Raw genomic sequence first — 21,770 nt, 5'->3', positions numbered from 1 at the left:
CAGCTTTCTCATCTGTTGAATGGGTATAATGGCAACAATTACCTCCCAGAGGCTGATGTGAGGCTCAAATAAGAGAACCAGTATAAATCATAGTCAGCTGTTATTCTGAGGAGCATTCTAGCCTCTGAATCAGGAAGCCCTGGGTTCAAGGTAGTGATGGAGGAAACAGAAGTAGGCTGGGGGCGCAGCTAGGTGGCACAGTGGATAAAGCACTGGCCTTGGATTCAGAAGGACCTGAGTTCAAATCCAGCCTCAGACACTTGACACTTACTAGCTGTGTGACCCTGGGCAAGTCACTTAATCCTCATTGCCGCGCGCGCACACACATACACACACAAGAGAAGCAGGCTAGGAGTCAGGAGACTTGAAGTCTCTCATCTCATGTTCTCTACTCCAATGAAACCACAGGTCTGAGTCAAGTTGTTTTGAAAAATAGAATTGTTGTAGTCTAGTGGGAGGAGCAATAGATCCAGAGTCAGCCAACCTGAGGTCAAATCCCAACTCAGCTACTTCCTAGCTATGTGGCCTTGGAGAAGTCACTTCCCCTCTCTCTCAGCCTCAGTTTCCTCATCTGTAAAATGAGGACTTTCAACTCTAGTGCACAGGAGTACAGGGGTCCTATTGTTCTTTGCCCTGGTTAGAACATCTTAGAAAACTGTGACACTATGACTTAGAATATTAATAAATTAGAGAAAGTTCAGATAATCATGACCAGGGCAGTGAGGATGGGCCTGGAGACTAGGCCACACAAGCATCAGCTGAAAGAACTGGAAATTAAATTGATTATCTAACATGGAGAGGAGAATAATTAAGAGTAGGACTGCTATCTTCAAAAAAGTGAAAATGGCAAACATATTAGTTTCAATTTGTTGTTGTTGTTGAGGCAATTGGGGTTAAGTGACTTGCCCAGGGTCACACAGCTAGTAAGTGTCAGGTGTCTGAGGCTGGATTTGAACTCAGGTCCTCCTGAATCCAGGGCCGGTGCTTTATCGACTGCGCCACCTAGCTGCCCCTTCCCATGTGTTTTAAAGTAGGAATCTTAGACAGCTCTGAGGCTCCTTCTATCTGGGATCCTGTGAGTTTGTGACTAGGTCATTCATTAAGGTGTCACTGGGCTATTGCCTAAGGAAGAAAGCCTACTCAGTAGACAAAGCATCTCCTCAATGTCCCACACTGTAGTATGACCAAGACCTCAATGAGCAGCAGCTCCAGAGGAAAGGATTATGGGAGGGGCACCAACCCACGCTGGAAACTTGGCAGAGGGCACAGGAAAAAGAGTGGAAATCAATCCCAGCCCCATCAGGAAGTAAATAATTTCTATGATCAAGTGAGTCAAGGAATTACAAAATATTAGTGTTAAAGGGGCTCTTAGAACATATGATGTCAGAACTAAAAGAGGCTTAGGTGAGCTAGGAGAAGCCCTGAGAATATGGAATCTGAACTTGGAACACAGAGTGCTAGAGCTGAGAGAAGCCTCAGAACACTGAACATCAGAGCCTGGAAGAACCCTCTGAACACAGAATACTAGAAAGGGGGGGGTACCTTAAAACATAAAATGTAAGACTTGGGAGAGAACTTGGAACAAAGAATGTTATAGCTAGGAAAGACCTTAGAACATAGAAAGTTAGAAATAGGAAGGACCTTAAGAGCACAGAATATCAGAACTAGGAAGGACCTTAGAACACAATGTTGTGGGCAGTTTAGGTGGCACAGTGGATAAAGCACCAGCCCTACATTCAGGAAGACCTGAGTTCAAATCTGACCTCAGACACTTGACACTTACTAGCTGTGTGACCCTGGGCAAGTCACTTAACCCTCATTGCCCCACAAAAAAATTTAAACATTTGTTTTGTTTTTTTGTAGGGCAGTGAGGGTTAAGTGACTTGCCCAGGGTCACACAGCTAGTGTCATGTGTCTGAGGTCGGATTTGAACTCAGGTCCTCCTGAATCCAAGGTCAGTGCTTTATCTATTGCGCCACTTAGCTGCCTCCAAAACAAACAAACAAACAAACAAAAAGAACACAATGTGAGAACTAGGAGGGACCTTAGAACATAGACTGTTTTTTTTTTTTAAGTGAGGCAATTGGGGTTAAGTGACTTGCCCAGGGTCACACAGCTAGTAAGTGTTAAGTGTCTGAGGCCAGATTTGAACTCAGGTACTCCTGACTCCAGGGCTGGTGCTCTATCCACTGCGCCACCTCGCCGCCCCAGAACATAGACTGTTAAAACTAGGAGGGACCTTAAAGATTATCTAGTCACAGAATTATAGATTTAGAGCTGAAAAGGACATTAAAATGTTACACATCTAATCCTCAATTTACTGAAGAGAAAAATGGGTCCCAAAGTAGTGAAATGATTTGCCCAAATTCAAAGGGCTAGTAAATACCTGAGGAAGGATTCAAACTCAGGTCTTCCCAACTCTTAGTCCCACAGTCTATCCACACCAAGCTGCCTCTCCTTCTCCAACCCCTTCATTTTACAAATGAGGAAACCGAGGCCCTGACAAGGGAGGTTACTTGCCCAACATCACACAACCAGGAAGAAGCAGAACCAGAACCTGAATCTGGGTCTTCTGGCCTCACTTCTAGAGTCCCAGCCCCCTCTCCTACTGTGTGATCATGTCAGGGTCTTCCAAGTCTATTTTCATCCATGACACAGGCTGATTTTAGTAGGAAGGATACAATCTTGGTAAAAAACCAACTGATAGTCATGTGGCACTTATTTCCTAATCTGTAACTTGGGGGTTACCATTCTCCCATGAACTATCACTGAAATATCTTCCTTACAACAGCCCTGTGATAGTTTACCTGTAAAAGATGATACCCATTTTATGTATGAGAACAGCTGAGGCTCCACATGGGGAATTGGCTTGTTAATAAGGATCAGGGTGGAGAAAATTCAGGCTTTCTGACTCCATTCCATCAGCAGCTGCATTTCTTCTCCCTTAAAGTTCCACCTTCCTCACCCAAATACAGAGACCACATGGACAGACTGTCATGGTGACTCCATTTTGGCCCCAGTTTCAAAGGGGAAGAAATCATATTCAAATATATTTGTTGCTTTTTTGGCATGAGAGACACTCACGGGAGAGCCTCCCAACGGATGATGGATTCCAATGGAGGCAGAGGTTAAGAGAAAAACAGCGAACTCCCACTTTTAAAGGGCTTCACAGTTTACAAAAGCACTCGGGGAATCAGAGGATCATAGATTTAGGGCTGGAAGTGACCTTAGAGGCCCACGAGTTCAACCCCTTCCTTTTACAACTGAGGAAACTGAGGCAGAGGTTCAGTGACTTGCCCCGGGTTCATTCACACGGCAAGATTTGAACTCAGCTCTTCCTAATTCTAAGCTCAGTGCTCCATGACCCAGCTGCCAAGGAAGACAAACACCCCCATACTGGCTTTAAACTGAGATTGTTACCACTGCCAACACATGGTACTAATCACCATACAAGCCTGCCATGTTACCTTCTCTTTCTCCTCACTATCACCCTGTGAGCTAGATAGGGTGCATTCTCCATTTCACAGACCTGATGACTGAGACTCAGAGACAGAAAGTAGCTTCCCTACAAGCACACAGCAATTATGGGTGGATCCAGGACATGAATGCCGACTTCCTGACTCCCAAAACCAGGTCTCTTCTACTAAGGCAGGGCCAAAGCTTCCTGGGAGGAAACTACTTCAGGAAGAAGCTTTTCTGCCAACTCTGGGCTGTCTCATAGCTAAGTGCCTGGCCGGCAACCCCGGTGTGACTGCTGTGACAAAAACCAGCTGTCCTCACAGCCGACTGGGAACAGCTGCCTGGGCAACCTTAACCGTTTACACCAGGTCTTACAGCAGGAAGCAGAGGGGACAGCTTGGGCCACAAGTCTTGTCTTGTGCATCCTATATTCTAAGGTTCCTTTCAGCTCTGTCAACTTATATTCTAAGGTTTCTTGTCAGCTTTGTCATGTCACATTCTAGGTTTCTTTTCAGCTCTGCTCTTTTCATCTCCAACATTCTATGTTCTAAGGTTCCTCCCTGCTCAGACAGTCTAAGATCCCTCCTGTCATATTTTATGTTGTGACATTCTATGTTCTAAGATTTACCTGATGTGATGTTTTCGGTTCTAACTTTCTATATCTTAAGGTCCCAGTTGCTCGGACATTCTGGGTTCTAAAGGCCCTTTCTACTCTGGTATTCTGTATTCTAAGGCTCTCTTTAACTAAAATTCTATGAGTCTGAATAGAACACTTTTTCCTTCCAGTAAGTTTATGGTCTAGGGGAAAATATTTTCCTTTTTTTTCCCAATGTAATTGAAAAATGACAAAATCTTTCTCTCACCATCACCTTTCAAAAGGAATAAAATAGTCCCCTGGGGGACAGGGAAGCCCCCAGGTCAGGAGCTGCCACTGAAGGCCTGCCCTGAATGGGTCTGTTATTAATTCCACTCAGTGTCATCCAGTGTGGCTGGGCCCAATTGCCAACAAGAACAACACTAGAGCTTTGTTTGTGCCCTACATCTCACATCAGGGCAGCCTAGAATGTTTGCTTTCAAGATGATGGACAGGGTTCAGATACCCAGAAGTATAAGTCCTTCACCAAGTGTCCCTAGGTGTTTTTACCTCACCTGTGCTTTCTCCTTTCATTCTCTTCCCAGTCATCCCTTATAACAACAACAACAAAAATTTAAATAAAAGAAAAAATTTCAACAAAACCAATCAATATATTGAAAGCAGCTGACTTGATATACAAAGTTTCACAGCTGGATTTATTTATTTTATGCTTAATAAAGGTCCTTGAGAACTTTGCCTAGGCAGTCAGACCTTATCTCTACAATGTTGTTTAACACCCCAACTGTCTTTTACACCTCATAAAAATAACTAGCACATTAGGACCTACAATGCATTTTTCCTTACAATGACCCTGTGAAATAGATAGAACAAATACTAAAATACTCATTTTATAGAGGAGAAAACTGAAATTTAGAGATGTGCAAGGCCACATGGGTACTAAGTAGCCAGGCTGATGGGGGGGCACCCCCTGCTTTTCAGCTCCCTTTTAGGTTTGGTCTTACTGTCTTTCTTTTCATTTGTAGTTGCATGGTACACAGTAAGCACTTAATAAATACTATTGCTTGTCTGCCTGTAACTCAGATCTTTTGATTCCAAGTTCAGTGTCCTTTCCACTGAATCAAACTACTTCCCTGGCTGAGAACTTTGGCTGCTCTACCCTTTCCCAGCCTATCTATACCCCACCTTTGTCATCCAAGTTGAGAGAGGGACCACACTTCCCTTGATCACAAAGTCTTCCCAACCCTTCCTGTACAGAACTCTCCTTGGAACAAAGCCTACCTCCCAGGGCTGTTGTAAGGATCAAATGAGATAATGAACAAATCACTCTGCAAACCTTAAAAGACCTATGTAATTGTGCTATTAGTTAATTAATTAATATTACTATTATTCTACTCAGAAGCCTATAGGACTGAGTTGATAGGAGAGGACCAATGGGCACAATATGGACACAAAACGTTGGGACAGGAAGTTATTGGTTTTCTCTGTGGCTTCCTGTCACAGACTCAAGGTCATCCTGGGTCCTTTTTCCTTACCATCACCCCCTATATCTAATTAGTCATCAAGTCTTTGTGGTCCCACCTCCCCACCACCCTTCCCTTCCACATCGCCCTGTATTATTTAACAGGTAATGTAGCAAAATAGATATTGTCTTTAACCGAAAGACTGTAAGGTCCTTGAGGGCAGGGATGTCTTTGTATTCCCCGTTGCTTAGGCTAGTGCCTCACATGGAGCAGGCACTTAACACATGCTTGTTGATCCTATGATTGATTGCTTGAACAGTCTCCCTCTCTCAATCAACACATCCTCTACCCTAGTTCAGACTGGCTCTCATTCTCTCTCAGCTGGACTGCAGCAATACTCTCCTGACTAAACTGCCTCCTTTGAGTCTCCTTGACAATCTCCATTCAGATGTCCAAATGATCTTTTAAAAAATACAGATCGGACTATGTCAATCCCCTGCTTAAAAAATCTGCAGTGGCTCACTAGTGCCTCTTTTTTTTTTTTTTTGCAGGGCAATGGGGGTTAAGTGACTTGCCCAGGGTCACACAGCTAGTAAGTGTCAAGTGTCTGAGGCCGGATTTGAACTCAGGCACTCCTGAATCCAGGGCCAATGCTTTATCCACTGCGCCACCTAGCCGCCCCCACTAGTGCCTCTTAAATAAAATATTGATTCCTTCCCTGATGCTGAAAGCCTTCCACAGTCTGGCTCTCATTTTCCTTTCCCATGCTACCTTTGTACACTCTCCATTCTAGTCAAACTAACCTAGGAGCTATTCCCAGGATATGCCTCCCACCTCTTATCTCTAGACTTTTTTTTTTTCAGGGCAATGAAGGTTAAGTGACTTCTCCAGGGTCACACAGTTGCCTCTGGACTTTTGTACAGTCTGGGTCTCATGCTTGGAATGCACTCCTTCACCTTTGCCTCTAAGAATACCTACCTGGCTTCCTTCTGAATATGGCTCTAAGTTAACATTGTATGACTTTGCAAATACTTTGTATTGACCCATTTTTGTCCCAGTATCCTCCTCCCTGCAAGAATGGAAGCTCTCAGAAGGCCAGAATTGCTTCCTTTTGTCTTTGTATACCTAATGACTTGCACTTAATAGATATTTGTTTAACTGAACTGAATTCCAGTAATTCCCCTTCTCCTGCTGCTTTTTGGTTGACACAAAATTGCCCAGCAACGTAGAGTGAAATCAGATTTGGAATCAAAGGGCGGGCTTTTGAATCCTGGCTTTCTATTTGTGTGTGTGTGTGTGTGTGTGTGGGGCAATTGGGGTTAAGTGACTTGCCCAGGGTCACACAGCTAGTAAGTATCAAGGGTCTGAGGCCGGATTTGAACTCAGGTCCTCCTGAATCCAGGGCCGGTGCTCTATCCACTGCACCACCTAGCTGCCCCCTGGCTTTCTATTTTTGACCTGTGTGATCCTGGGCAAGTCACTTCCTTATTTTGGCCTCAGTTTCCCCCTCTGTGAAATGAGGAGATTGGAGATCATTTTGAAGGTCCCTTCTAACTCTAAATCCTAGGATCCATCCTTACCAAGACACACAGGAAGAAGGGGTGCTGGGCTGTGCAAGCCCACATCCAGGCTCCATTCTAACAAAGCCCTACGTGGCTTCTCTCTTCAGGGGAAGAAAGACATCCTTCCAGGATTCCCTTTAACCCACCCCCTGGCTGATCTAAGCTCTTTTTACAATGAGTGAACAGACTACTCAGCAGCCTCCAAGAACTGTGAGCATGTTATCAAGCCCAGTTTAAAGAACCAAGCAGGGGCTACAGTGGGGAACAGGGGGGAGAGGTTAGACAATGCCCAGGCCGGCCCCCTGATTTTACAAATGAGAAAACTGAGGCCCAGGAGAAGCTGAGTGGCGAGTAAAGGTCACTGAGGTAATTAAGTTGTACACTGGGACTTGAACCCTGCTCCTCTGACTCATCATCCAGTGGTCTTTCTATAATCCCTAATTGCTCAGAGGCAGCCAAGTGACATGATGGATGGAGTGCTGGACTTTGGAGGAAGACCTGAGTTGAAATCTTGCCTCAGACACTTCGTGCCCCTGTTCAAGTCACTTAACTAGTGTCTTCCTCAGTTTCCTCAACTGTTAAATGGGGATAATAACAGCACCTGCGTCCAAGGATGGATTCGAGGATTGAATGAGTCAGTATTTGTAAAGTGCTTGGCACTGTGGCCCACAGTCGGCTCATTTCCTTCCTCCTTCATTCTACATTGTTGATCCTGGATCCCATTCCCTGCCCATGAATGAACACCCCTCGTTTGGGTTTCTTCCATCCCATCTCACTGCTTGGCAGCTGTGCAGTTGGCCCTGGGCTGGGTATCTAGGTTCATAGCTCAGTGCTTCTACTGCCTTCACTCCTTTTGGTCCCAGAACACTTGGGCATGCAGAAGCGGGGACCTGCTGTGCGTGTTGCTCAAGGGCCCCTTCAGGTGTATGTGAGAGGAGGGACATCAAGGGGGATGGGACAGGTGAGCCTTGACCTTGGGCAGTCATAGGGCTGGGGCTGGAGGTAGTGCAGGGAAACCAGCTGGAGCAATGGGGGGCAGGGAAGCGCCAGACCTAAGAAACTGGTCTTTTTATTTTGTTTTTGTATTTTTGGTGGGGCAATGGGGTTAAGTGACTTGCCCAGGGTCACACAGCTAGTAAGTGTCAAGTGTCTGATGCTGGATTTGAACTCAGGTCCTCCTGAATCCACGGCCGGTGCTTTATCCACTGTGCCACCTAGCTGCCCTCAAGAAACTGGTCTTTTAATGCTGGTTAAAGTATATGTGTATTAGTAGGTGTGAGAAGGAATGGGGGGAGAGGAGGAGAGATGAAGGGGAGATAGCAAAAGGGAGACCAAATGAGGGAGGGGGAAGAAAGAGAGGGAGAGAAAGAGAGAGGGAGGGAGGGAAGAAGAGGGGGAAAGGGAAAGGGAGAAAAAGAGGAAGAAAGGGAAAGAGGGAGAGAGAATGAAAAAGACAGAGAGAGAGGAAGAAAGAAAGGGAGAGAGAATGAAAAAGAGACACACAGAGAGGAAGACAGAAACAGAGAGAGAGGAAGAGAGAGGAAAGAAAGGGGGAGAAAGAGAGGAAGAAAGAGTGAGAGAAAATGAAAATGAGACATAGAGAGAAACACAGAAACAGAGAGGAAGAGAGAGAAAGGAAGAGAGGGAAAGGGAGGGAGAGAGAATGAAAAAGACACTGAGAGAGAGAAAGGCAGAAATAGAGAGGGGAGAGAGGAAGAAAGAGAGAATTTAAATTATACATCATTTTGTCAGAGAAAATGCTCCAGTGATGATGATTCCAGACACTGAAGAACAAAACCAGAAAAGAAAATTTGTTTTGATGTATAAAAGTAATCCAAGGCACAGTAATTTTTATGTGAACTACTTTCCATTTGTGAGGCATTACCAGTAGCACAGTAACAAATATGGCACAGTAACAAATAGGGCAGAACATCCAGTGTATTTGTTGTAAGTTCTATTTGGCAACAGTCAGTAAACATGCATTAAGCACCTACTATGCACCAGGCATTCTGCTAAGTGTTGGGGATAAAAATACAAAAAGGGAAAGACAGACCCTGACCTCAAGGAGCTTACAATCTAATGGGCGAAGACAATATATGAGAGGAAGATGAAAAGCAGGGTCTGGGGGAAGAAGTCAGAGAGGTGAGAAATGATGTGTTGGCTGGGCTCTCACCTTAAATGGAGGTTTTAGAGCCCAACCCTCCAATCAGAGAGGGAGAGGGAGATTCTGATTTAATGACAACATTGAACAATGTTCCCCTATGCCTTTATACCCTATAGACCCAATAGTACAGCCATTTACTTAGAACTGAGAGAATCACTGAATTCCTCTCTGTGTGTCTCTTTTTCATTCTCTCTCCCTCTCTTTCTTTCTTCCTCTCTCTCTCTTTCCCTTTCTTCCTCTTTTTCTCCCTCTCCCTTTCCCCCTCTTCCTCCCTCCCTCCCTCCCTCTCTCTCTCTCCCCCTCTCTTTCTTCCCCCTCCCTCATTTTGTCACACCCCCTTATTTACATATGATTAAACTGAGGCTCAGAGATACTGATGTGTCCATGGTCACACAGAAGCTGGTTGGAAAGGTGCTCAAACCCTGGTCTGCTGCCTGTCAGTCCAGAGACCTCCCCGCTATATTCTCTTTTACAGTGAGGTAGATGTAGGCTTGAGGTCAGGAATAACTCCCTGACAGTTAAAGTTGTTCAGAAGTGGTAGGGGCCACCTCAAGAGGTGGTGGGTTCCACCTCTAATTTAAAAATTAGAGGGAACAATTGGTTAGGACTCCCAAACTCAGAAGTAAAGAACCGTTTTCCCAGTACTCCCCAACATCCCCTCTTTTACTGGGAGTGAAGACCTGCTTCCCTCATTTTCTGTGTGAACTTAAGCCAAAGGGAAGTCCTTTGTGGCAGACACTGTGCTAAGGGCATCATTTTATCCTCACAACAACCCTGGGAGGTAAGTGCTATTATTATCCCCATTTTACAGAACTGAGACAGATTGAGGTTAAGGGACTTGCCCAGGGTCTAGGTTAGATTTGAACTCGGTTCTTCCTGATTCTGGGCCCTATGCTCTATCCACTAGCTGCCTCAAACAGGTGTTTACAAATGCTAGCTGACTTGTGGCCAGTTGGGCCAGGATTCTCATGCCTTTTTTTTTTTTTTAGTGAGGCAATTGGGGTTAAGTGACTTGCCCAGGGTCACACAGCTAGTAAGTGTTAAGTGTCTGAGGCCAGATTTGAACTCAGGTCCTCCTGACTCCAGGGCTGGTGCTCTATCCACTGTGCCACCTAGCTGCCCCTCTCATGCCTTTTTATAGTCTGACCCCTCCCCCTTCTCTTAACCTCCCCCCTGCCCCATGCTAGGAGGGACTCACCCAAGAGATGCTTCATGATGGCTTGGTTGTGTTCCCAGAGGTTGTTGAAGGTTCCCCATCGTGAGTGGCCATCAGGCACAGGATTGGCCTTTATCCAGCCCCCACAGGCATAGCTGAAGAAGTCTTGGCACGGGTCCACTGTCTGGTCCAAGGAGCTCAGGATGGAGCTGGTCACTGAGATGCAAGCTTCGGTCAGGCACAAAGCAGGGGGTCCTGGAAGGAAGGGCAACAAGAGGTCAGCTAGAGGCTGTGCAGGATGCTGGGGGATAATCAAGTGATCAATCAATAAACATTTACTTAGCACCTATTATGTGCTAGGCACTGTCCTAAGCACTGGGTGTAGTTTCATTTGACAAATGATTATTAATCTACTCTATGGATAGAATGTAAGCTCATTGAAGGCAGGGCCTCCTTCATTGTGCTTCATTGTTACAGAGTGAACACTTAAGAAATATTTATTTATTATCAAATATTTATATATAAATATAAATATTTATTATAAAATTGATTAATTGATTATAAGTAGAGAACTGTTCTGGGTGCTGATGGAGATACACAGTTTAGAGATATGGAACCTGCCCTCAGAAAACTTCATTTTTCTAGTAGGGTATGATATGGCTACTACTACGGCCACCTACTAGTATTACTACTACTACTACTACTACTACTGCAGATTCTTGCTGCTACTACTACGTACTACTATTACTACTGCTGCTGCTGCTACTATTGCTGCTGCTAGTGCTACTACCACCACCACTGGGACAGGGACTAGACCTGTGATTATATTGGCATAGAGAACTTCTTTTCCTCTCACTCTCTCCTAAATCCTCTGCAGGCTAGCTTCTGACTTCATCATCCCACTGAAATTGTTCCCTCCAAAGCTGCCAATAATTTCTTTTAAAAACAATAAATTTGTTTGAATATCTTTTTTACACCGCCAGGATTTCTCCTGATATCTTGACCCCTCTCCCTCCTAGAAAGCCATCCCCTATAATAAACAGTATTTTTAAAGAGCAAAAAGAAAGAAAAAAAATTCTGAAAATATATGTAATCTACACTTGGGTACCTCCCACCTCTATAAAGGGGTGGGTAGGTGGGGAAGGGTTGGGAGTGTCTTCTCATAGCTCTCCTTTGGAGGGTTCTTTATAATATCACAACATTCACTTTTTTTTAATGATTTTTTTTGGTGGGGCAATGAGAGTTAAGTGACTTGCCCAGGGTCACACAGCTAGTAAGTGTCAAGTGTCTGAGGCCAGATTTGAACTCAGGTCCTCCTAAATCCAGGGCCAGTGCTTTATCTACTGTGCCACCTAGGGTAATGCTCTTTAATATTAAGGTCACATATCCATTTTTGAAGTCATGGAATATGGACAATTATTTCTTAATTGCCAAATCTAATAGCCTTTTCTCAGTCGTTACCCTTCTTGACCTCTCTGCAGCCTTTGACAATTTTTATCACCCTTTGCTCATGTATATTCTCTGCTCCCTAGGTTTTTGTAATGATGCTCCTTCCAGGCTCTCCTCTTACCCATATAGCCCACCACACCTTGTCAGTCCCTTTTGTTGGATCTCACACTCTCTACCCATTGTGTCCCTCAAGAAAATGGCCTGGGCCTTCTTTACTATCTCACTTTAGTATCCACATCACCTCCCAAAGATTCAATAATCATTTCTATATGAATGATTCTCCTATTTACTTATCTAGCCTAATCTCTTGCCTGACCTCCAGTCAAGCATCACCAACCGCCTCTTGGACATATCAAACTGGACATCCCATAGATACCTCAAACTCATTATGTCCAAAACAAAACTCATTATCATTATCCCCCAATCCTCCCCTCAACTAGGCAATACTCTGGAGTATTATCTCAACTAGATTAAAATGTAATTAGAAAATATTTAACAAAATGAATAAAAATACAACAGAACATAGATAATACTAAGATGTGGTTTTCAAAATCAATCTTCAGGGGCAGCTAGGTGGCACAGTGGATAGAGCACCGGCCCTGGATTCAGGAGGACCTGAGTTCAAGTCTGGCCTCAGACACTTAACAATTACTAGCTGTGTGACCCTGGGCAAGTCACTTAACCCCAATTGCCTCACCAAAAAAAAAAAAAAAAAAAGCAAAATCAACCTTCAGCTCCACGAGGATGGTTTAGTGGCCCCCTTTCTATTTGAGCTTGACACCACTGGTCTAGGGCCCAGTTGTCCAAACTCGCAACATGGATGCCATCTTTGACTCCTCACTCACACTCATCCTACATAACCAAACTGGTGTCAAGTCTTGTTTGCAACTCACAACATTTCTCAAAGATGTTTCCCGCTCTTGACTCACACAGCCGCCACCCTGGTACTGGCCTTCATCACCGCATGCCTAGACTATTGCCGTAGTTTTTGAATTGGTCTCCTTAAGTGAGGTCTATCCTTGTCCAAGTCACCCTCCAGCTAGCTCCCAAAGTGACCTTTCTAAGGTCTACTTCCGGCCGTGTCACCTCCCTACTCAATAAACTCGATGACTTGCCTACTGCCATCTAGATCAACTATAAAAGACTCTGTTCATAACCTGGCCCCCTCCTCCCCTTCTCATTTTTGCACACCTCTATGATCCAGACTCAGTGGTGTGGGCTTCACTGCCATTCTTTGCACAAGAATTTCCATCTCCTGGCTCCATGCTTTTTCTCAGGCTATCCCTCAGGCCTGGAGTGGTTTCTCTCCTCACCTTTGGTTCCTGGTTCCTGTAAAGGACCTCTCCTAGACTTCCTCAGTGCTTCTTCTTGGAGATTACCTCCCATTTAGAATGCGGATGTCTTGTATGTATGTGGTTGTTCTCTTGTTGTCTACCCCATTGGAACGTTTGCAACTTGGAATCTTTGAGGACAGGGAATGTGCTGTCTTTCTTTACATCCCCAGGGGCAGCTAGGTGGTACAGTGGATAGAGTACTAGATCTGGAGTCAGGAAGACTCATCTTCCTGAGTTCAAATGTGGCTTCAGATACTTAGTAGCCGTGTGACCCTGGGCAAGTCATTTAATCCTGTCTGCCTCCATTTCCTCATCTGTCAAATGAGCTGGAGAAGAAAATGACAAACCGCTCTGGTATCTTTGCCAAGAAAACCCCAAATGGGGTCATGAAGCATCAGACATGACTGAAATAACTGATCAACAACAACATATCCCCAGGGATTAGGACAAGGCCTGGCATTTAATTATGGTTGTTTACTGACTGACTCCTGGGTGAGGAGACTCCTCTACCATCTTCTCTAGGACGAATAGCCTTAGAGATCTGTGCAGAACATTGAGAGATTAAGTGATTTGTTCATAGTCACATAACCAGTAAGTATAACAAGTAAAACCTGAACCCAGGTCTTCCCAGCCCTGAGGATGGCCCTTGGTTCTCTATGCTACCCTGTCTCTAATAATATTCATAATAATTTTCATCATTTGTACAGTATCCTAAAGTTTGAAAGTCACTTTACATATATTATCTCATATGAGCTTCAGAACAACCCTCTGAGGGGGATACTGAAGGCATTACCATCTCATCTGACAGATGGCAAAAGTGAGGTTAAGATGATTTGTCCAGGGTCACACAACTAGTAAGTGTCAGAAGGAAGATTTGAACACCGGTCTTCTTGATTCTAAGTCCACTATTCAATCTACTAAACCATGCTGCTTTTCAATATGACACAAACACAGATAATTATTATACATAATACTACATGGGCAGCTAGATGTTACAGCAGACAGAGCTCTGGACTTGGAGTCAGGAAGACCTGAGTTCAAATCCTACCTTTCACATTTACTAGCTGTGTTGCTCTGGGTAAATTGCTTCACCTGTCTGCCTCAGTCTCTTCATCTATAAAATGAGTATTATCCTGAGATGAGTATTGCATCTACATCCCAAAGTTGTTGTGAAGATCAAATGAGATCACCTCTGTAAAGCTCTTTGCAGACCTTAATGTACTTTATAAATACCATTATAATTAGCTAGTATGAAAAATACATTAGAAATCTATAAAACTACTTTGAAGGCTGAAGAAAATTCTCTTATTGACTGTGGGAATAAAGAAAGACCTGAGTTGTGAAGAATGGATAGGAACTTAACAGATGAAAAGGAAGAGAGAAGGAATTAGGGTGTTTTTAGCATAGGGGATAGAAGGAACAAATCCATGGAGGAGAAAGAACACATGGTAGACAGCAAGGTGGAGCAGTAAGTAAGGTGTTGGACCTGGCATAGGGAAGATCTGAGTTCAAATCTTGCCTGTCAGTTAACAAGCATTTATTAAACACCTACTATATGCTAAGTGTTAGGGATACAAAGAAAGGCAAAAGGCAGTCAGTTTCCTCATTTGTAAAATGGAGACAACAGTCTCTTACCTCAAAGAATTGTCAGGAGATAGGAATACTGTGGCTGAACAGTAAGAATTAATCAAAGTTTTTTTTTTTACATGATAATTTTGTTATATATTTGAAAGGAACAGCAAGTGATGCATAGTAGATTTGAAGTTTCATATACAATCATCTTTTTTATTGGGCTATGTTATGGAAATGCTTGTTTTATTCCATAAAATAAAAACAAGATAAAATAAATTTATGAAAATTCTTTTATCTCTCTGTAGTATGGAATAGAGTGCTAGGCCTAGAATCAGTAAGACTGGGTCCAAATTCCAGCCCTGCCACTTAAACAATCATAGATCCAGAACCCAAAGGGACCTAGAGGAGATCTGATTCAACCCCTTATTTTAATCAAATTTTACTTTTCAATTCAATAGACATTAAGCATCTACTGCAAATCAATGTTTATCGGATTAAATTGATCTGTATCAGTGTCTAGTGGATATCTGGGACATGCCCAGCATTCTTACCCAACAGGGTGTGTATATTTGAAAGTGTCACTGAACTTGGGAGTCAGCAGACTTGGGTCTGTATACTGGCTTTCCTATTCATTTATTTATTTTTATTGCTTGTATAACCATGGACAAGTCACTTTCCCTTTTTTCGAGTCTCTGTTTTCACCTCTTTAAAAAGGAGGGGGACTGCACTAGAGAGTGGCTAAAGTCCTTGCCAGCTCTAAAGCCAATGAAATCTCAGTCCTACCCCTTCCCTACCCTCAAAGAGAATCTAATCTGATCAAACAGCCTAATCTAGGAAGGTTGATGGGCATAGGCAATAAACCTTTATCTCCTGCTTATTTGGGCAACTGTTGCTATAATACCTCAGTTCTACTGTATGCTGGGCCAGGGTCTTATATGGTCATATGGGTAAATCTAAATTTATAACTTGGATACAGCCTGATCAAATTCGGACACATGGAACCCAAGTGGTCTGTCTATCTTTCTTCCTGCCCTGACTCCGAGCATGACATATAGGTAGAACCCCATATAATATATGGGACTACCATGCTCACATACCTAAACTGAAATTGGCTCTTTTGGGGCTTAGAATCAGGAGAACTTAGGTTCAAATACCACCTCTGACACTGGCTAGTTTTCTGAGGCACATTAAATAAGGGGGTTGGATTCACTGGCTTCTAAGGTCCCATCCAACTTTCAATCAAGGATTCTTTTCTTTCCCTTTAGTTTTTCCTCTTAAGAATTCAGAGCAGTGAGTCACTTATGTTGACATAATGTCAATCTGAGGATCTATTAAAAGAACTGAAGAGAAGTCTCGGGGGGGGGGGGGGAGAGATGAGAGCTATCTTCAAGTACTTCATGGGCTATCACATGGAAAAGGAATTTGCCTTGCCTTGGAGGGCAGATCAGGGAGCAAGGAGCAGGAGCTAGAAAGGCAGACTTAGGTTTGATGACCAGAAAAGTTTCTAAGAACTGGAGATGTCCAGTTAGAGTGGGCTGCCTCAGGAGGTAGTCTCCCCCACCTCCAACCAACAGAGGTCCTTAAGACTGGATGACTGCTTATGGGAGAAGATATAGAGGCAGTGTGGCATAACAAATAGAGTACTGGGCCTGTAGTCAGAAAAGACTGGATTCAAATACCATCTCTGCCCATCTGGTTCCTCCAAGACCATATGTCCTAAGAGTTCTGGGACTTTGATGCATTTTTCTTTGGGTATGTGACTGGGACAAATCATATAACTTCCCCAAACCTCAGTTTCTCCACCTGTAAAATGGGGATCAAGGCACTGTGGTACAATAGAAGAGGTACTGATTTTCGAGGCCAAAGAATTGAATTAAAATCCTTCCTTTTTCCACTTACTTCTTGTGCAACCTTAGGCAAGTTACTTAACCTCATCTGAAAAATGAGGGGGATGGATTACCTGTCCTCTAAAATCACTTCTAGCTCTAAATCTTGAATCCTACAAAAATCCGATATGGTGGAAAGGTTGATTTAAGCACAATATTGGGAATAACTTCGTAACAATCAGAGCTATGTGTCCCACATTAGAATGGGCTCTCTGGGGGCAGCTAGGTGGTGCAGTGGATAGAGCACTGGCCCTGGATTCAGGAGGACCTGAGTTCAAATCCGGCCTCAGACACTTAACACTCACTAGCTGTGTGACTCTGGGCAAGTCACTTAACCCCAATTGCCTCACCAAAAAAAAAAAGAATGGGCTCTCTTAGTAGGTATTAAGTTCCCTATCACTAGATGTATTCAAGCAAAAGATGGATGACCACCTGTCAGGGAGGAGGTATAGGGTATAGATTAGACTCAGTGATCTCTGGGGTCTCATCCTGTTAACTAATTGCATCAGATGCTGGCTGCTTGTGCTTGGAAGTGGCAGAGGGTAGAGGCGACAACTCCGTGAGCAATAAGGACTATTGACCCTACAAGAGGCCTTTGCCAGTGCAAAGGAGGGTGTGGGTCAACAGGTGTTGGCCTCATCTCCCTTTGTAAACACGGTGTCACCCAGGGCTCCAGAAGGTGACCTGTGAGCTTATTACCATATGATGACAAATAGGAAGCAATTCCAGGCAGAAACAGTAACAGCAAAAAAAGACCCATTTCTCAGGGATCTAGCCTTGCAGGCTTAATTTTAGGGACTATACTTGGCCTGGGGAATAATACTAATAGACCCCATTACTAGAGCACCTTTGAGTTTACAAAGCATTTTCCTCAGAATGTCCCTTGGAGGGAGGTACTGTAGGTTTTCTCATCTCCATTTTACTGATGGGGTGACTTATCCAAGGCCATACAACTAGTGCGATGCTGAGTCAATCTTTTCACTGCATTCTCTCTTCCTCCCTCTCCTTTTTTCTCTCTCCTCTGTCTCTCTTCTTTTCTTTCTTTTTTCCCTTCTTTTTTGTGGGGCAGTGAGGGTTAAGTGACTTGCCCAAGGTCACACAGCTAGTAAGTGTCAAGTGTCTGAGGCCGGATTTGAACTCAGGTCCTCCTGAATCCAGGGTAGGTGCTTTATCCACTGTGCCACCTAGCTGCCGCCTCTCTCCTCTTTCTCTCTCTTTCCTTCCTTCCTCTTTCTTTCCTCTCATTCTCCTTTCTCTCCAGTCTTCTCTCTCCCTTCTTTCTCTTCTTCCCTCCTCCTCTCTTCTTTCCCTCCCCCTCCCTCTTCCTCTCCCCATTCTCCTTGGCATTCATTTGTTCTCTGACCAGGGAAAGCACTTGTTTGCCTGCTGACACACACAGATGGCCTTGGAGAAGGCAGCCAGGAGAACCCAGACCTCCTCATTCCCCGCCTACTTTCTCTCCCTCCCTTCCCTAAACACTGACCCAGTCAGTCACTTTCTGGAGAGCTTGAGATAATCTTTGGAAACCACCTGCTCTTTATTTTGCTGCTCATGTTTGCAAGGGCACCTGCAGTCCATGCCAGGGAGGACTCCTCCAAGATGTGAGCAAATATGTACAGAGGCGCCCAGACATAACACCAAGGTGGGGATCTCAGGGCTAATGGGAGGATTTGCTCCGACGGGCCTGATGTTTGCTCAGACACAACCAGTGCCAGCTCTTGAAGGATAACCAGTTTGGTGGGCCAGGGAGAACCGGGACTCCTTCCTCACTGAGGTGGCTGACGAGAGAGAGCGTGGCCTGCTCGGTTGTGCCCGGCTCCTGGCACAGGGGTGTTCAGTGCAGGCTTGATAAATAATAATAAGGGGGGCAGCTAGGTGGCGCAGTAGATAGAGCACCGGCCCTGGAGTCAGGAGGACCTGAGTTCAAATCCGGCCTCAGACACTTGACACTTACTAGCTGTGTAACCCTGGTGAAGTCACTTAACCCTCATTGCCCCACAAAAAAAGAAAAAAGGAAAAAAAAAAAAGGTCTACTGTCTTCCCTCTGTTTGTTTACTGATCCTGTATATTTTGTGTTTGTATATATCTGCTTTTTTGTCTCCCCAGTAGACTGGGAGCTCCAAGGTCAGGAACCATCTTTTGCTTTTCTCTGTATCCCCAGGACTTAGCATAGTGCCTGGCACATAGTAGGTGCTTAACAAAAGCTTATTGCTGGCAGCAGGACCCCGGAATGAGTCACTTAACCCTCTCTGTCCCAGACAATTCTCAAGATAGATGTAGGATTAGTTAGTAATGATCTGGATTGACCAATAGAGTTTTCTCACTAGGAGTTCAGGTTCAGGGGTAGAGCTGGGGTTTAAATCCAAGAGGCAGATTTATAAAAGACTCTTGGCTCTGGAGTCAGGAAGACCGGAGTTCAAATTCTATCCTTGACATTACCTGTGTGACCTTGGTCAGATAAGGTTACTTCTTTTCAGTTTCCTCAACCATAAAAAGGAACCTCAGAAGACAATGCCTTCATTTTACAAAAGAGGAAACCGAGTCCCAAGGAGCTTAAGGGATTGGCCAAGGTCACATGAATAGCAAGCATCAGAGGCAGAATTTGAACCCATGGCCTCTTTCCTCTATACCACAAGGCCTGTTTCAGCCAAGGCCAGGGAAGAAAGGAGTGAGTGCAGTGATGGGACTGGCACTTACTGGTTTTGTATTGGAAGGCCAAGACCGCCAGGGATGCCAACAGCCCCAGGACCAAAAGGCCAATCACCACCGAGAGGCGCTTCTCAATGTGAGTTCTCTCGGCCCAGCAACTCCGACCATTCCTGGAGCCTCGGAAATTCACCTGCAGGAGGAGGAGGAGGAAGAATTAACCTCGGATTCCTTCCCACCAACAAAAGCATCTCCACCCAACCATCAGCTTCGGGGACACGGTCAGTGTGGTAGGAACAATGCCGTGGAGACATCTGGGCTGCTCTCCCACCTTCAGGTGGGTCTGGTTCTCAGGGAATTAGCCATAATCCAGTAAAGAAATCCCCGCCCTTAATCGGCAGCTCAAACATCAGAGATGCCAGTGGCTAAGCCTGACGAGGGTTTGTGTGTTTTTAAAGTGTCACTTGATATGGGGTGGGGGGAATAGGGAGGGGGGAGAAAGGCAACTTTCTTTAATTCTTCCATCACTGAGTCCAGGAAAGGGCAGGCCACTGGACCTCTTAAGGCCTTAAACAAGCACTCCAGCAGGACATCGGCCACACCAATGTGGAGGTGGAGGATGAGAACTATTTTCTTGGAGTCTGAGGAGCTTGGGGCAATGTCCCAGAGAGGGCAACAAGGGTTCGTGTGGCTCAGAGCCACAGATTCATAGAACTCTAGTTGGAGAACTGGAAAGGACCTCAGAGGCCACCAAGGACAACCGCCTCATTTTACAGATGAGGAAAGTGAGGCTGAGAAAGGTTAAGTGACTTGACTCGGGTCACACAGGCAGCAAGGGGTAGGATTTGAACCCATGACCTCTGATCCTACATCTGGTCCTCCTTCCATCTTCAAGATGAGGAAGCTGAGGCTCAGAGAGGTTAAATGATGACCTGTCCACGGTCACATGGGTGAGATTTGAACTCCAAATGCAGCACTCTCTTCTGATATACTGTGCAGCCTCCTATGATATCTTCTCATTTGTAAAACGGAAATAATAGTACATTCACTTCCTACCTTTAAGGGTTGTACGGCAAATATGAAGTTAATGTGAACTATTATTCCCCCCCTCCATCATCCCAGAAAGCCCCACTGTTGCTGATACCCCTTAAAAAGAATATGTTTCGGGGGCAGCTAGGTGGCGCAATGGATAAGGCACTGGCCTTGGATTCAGGAGGACCTGAGTTCAAACCCAGCCTCAGACACTTACTAGCTGTGTGACCCTGGGCAAGTCACTTAAACCCCATTGCCCTGCAAAAACAAAACAAAACAAAAACAAAAAGAATATGTTTCGGGGCAGCTAGGTGGCACAGTGGATAGAACACTGGCCCTGAAGTCAGGAGGACCTGAGTTCAAATCCGGCCTCAGACACTTAACACTTACTGGCTGTGTGACCCTGGGCAAGTCACTTAACCCCAATTGCCTCACTGGAAAAAAAGAAAAAAAAAGAAAGAGAATATGTTTCCTCTTAGACTGTACCAATGGCTTTCTTTCTACATTATGTATCTGTCGTGTATTATTTCATTTGAGAGACAGCATGGCAGAATGGATCAAAGCCAGGGAGATGTGAGTCCAAGTCTGGCCTTGGATATACAAGCTTCGTGATCCTGGGAAAGTCATTTATTTATTTATTTTTAATTAAATTAAATTAAATTTTTTTTGCGAGGCAATGAGGGTTAAGTGACTTGCCCAGGGTCACACAATTAGTGTCAAGTGTCTTGAGGTTAGATTTGAACTCAGGTCCTCCTGAATCCAGGGCCAGTGCTCTATCCACTGCACCACCTAGCTGCCCTCAGAAAGTCATTTAACAACTCAAGTCTCCCACATAACTCCCTAAGAGGAAGTTACAAACAAGCATCAGTGGAGGAAGCATCCACATGTGGAAGTTCTTCCATACTTTTGAAACTGCAGGTCCAAAACTGACTCGCTCAATGAATAAGTTTTATATGAGAGTCAACTGTGCTTGGGATGTATCCCTCCAAACTGGGATTTTCATGAGGACAGGGGTCACAGTTCCCAGCACTGTACTGGGAACACAGTGGGCACTTAATGTTTGCTGAATTTAGTGTACAGAGTGATAGACTCTCAGAGTGAATATCTTCCAACTGAAAAACATCCATCTACTCTATATGAATCGACACTTTTGTATGGTGATGCTGGAGACTTTTGAGAGTACCTTGGACAGTGAGGAGATCAAATCAGTCGATACTTCAATAAATTAATTCAGACCATTCACTGGAAGGTCAAATATTGAAGCTAAAGCTTAAATACTCTGGCCACATAACAAGAAGACGGGACTCATTGGAAAAGACCCTGACGTTGGCAAAGATTGAAGGCACAAGGAAAAGGGGATGGCAGAGGATGAGATGGATAGAAGGCATCGTGGAAGCGATGAACATGAACTTGAACGGACTGTGAGAGACGGTGAAGGAAAGAAGGGCCTGGTGT

At 44.6% G+C, this 21,770-nt stretch overlaps 1 protein-coding gene across 3 annotated transcripts in view; it reads right to left on the bottom strand.

The window, feature by feature from the left end:
• The window catches only part of ECE1 (endothelin converting enzyme 1), a 203,161-nt gene that overhangs the window by 58,346 nt on the left and 123,045 nt on the right, over window positions 1–21,770 (bottom strand). For all 3 annotated transcript variants that reach the window (XM_043992075.1, XM_043992076.1, XM_043992074.1), the window contains exons 3-4: window positions 19,335–19,476; window positions 10,439–10,651 (exon numbers count right to left, since the gene is read on the bottom strand). In XM_043992075.1, coding sequence (XP_043848010.1) covers window positions 10,439–10,651; window positions 19,335–19,476 — 355 coding nt within the window. The remainder of the gene's footprint in view (window positions 1–10,438; window positions 10,652–19,334; window positions 19,477–21,770) is intronic.

Source organism: Dromiciops gliroides, chromosome 3, assembly GCF_019393635.1.
Source record: "Dromiciops gliroides isolate mDroGli1 chromosome 3, mDroGli1.pri, whole genome shotgun sequence".
Taxonomy (NCBI): Eukaryota; Metazoa; Chordata; class Mammalia; order Microbiotheria; family Microbiotheriidae; genus Dromiciops; species Dromiciops gliroides.
Note: the sequence above shows the minus strand (reverse complement) of the source record. Positions and strands in the feature narration are given on the sequence as shown.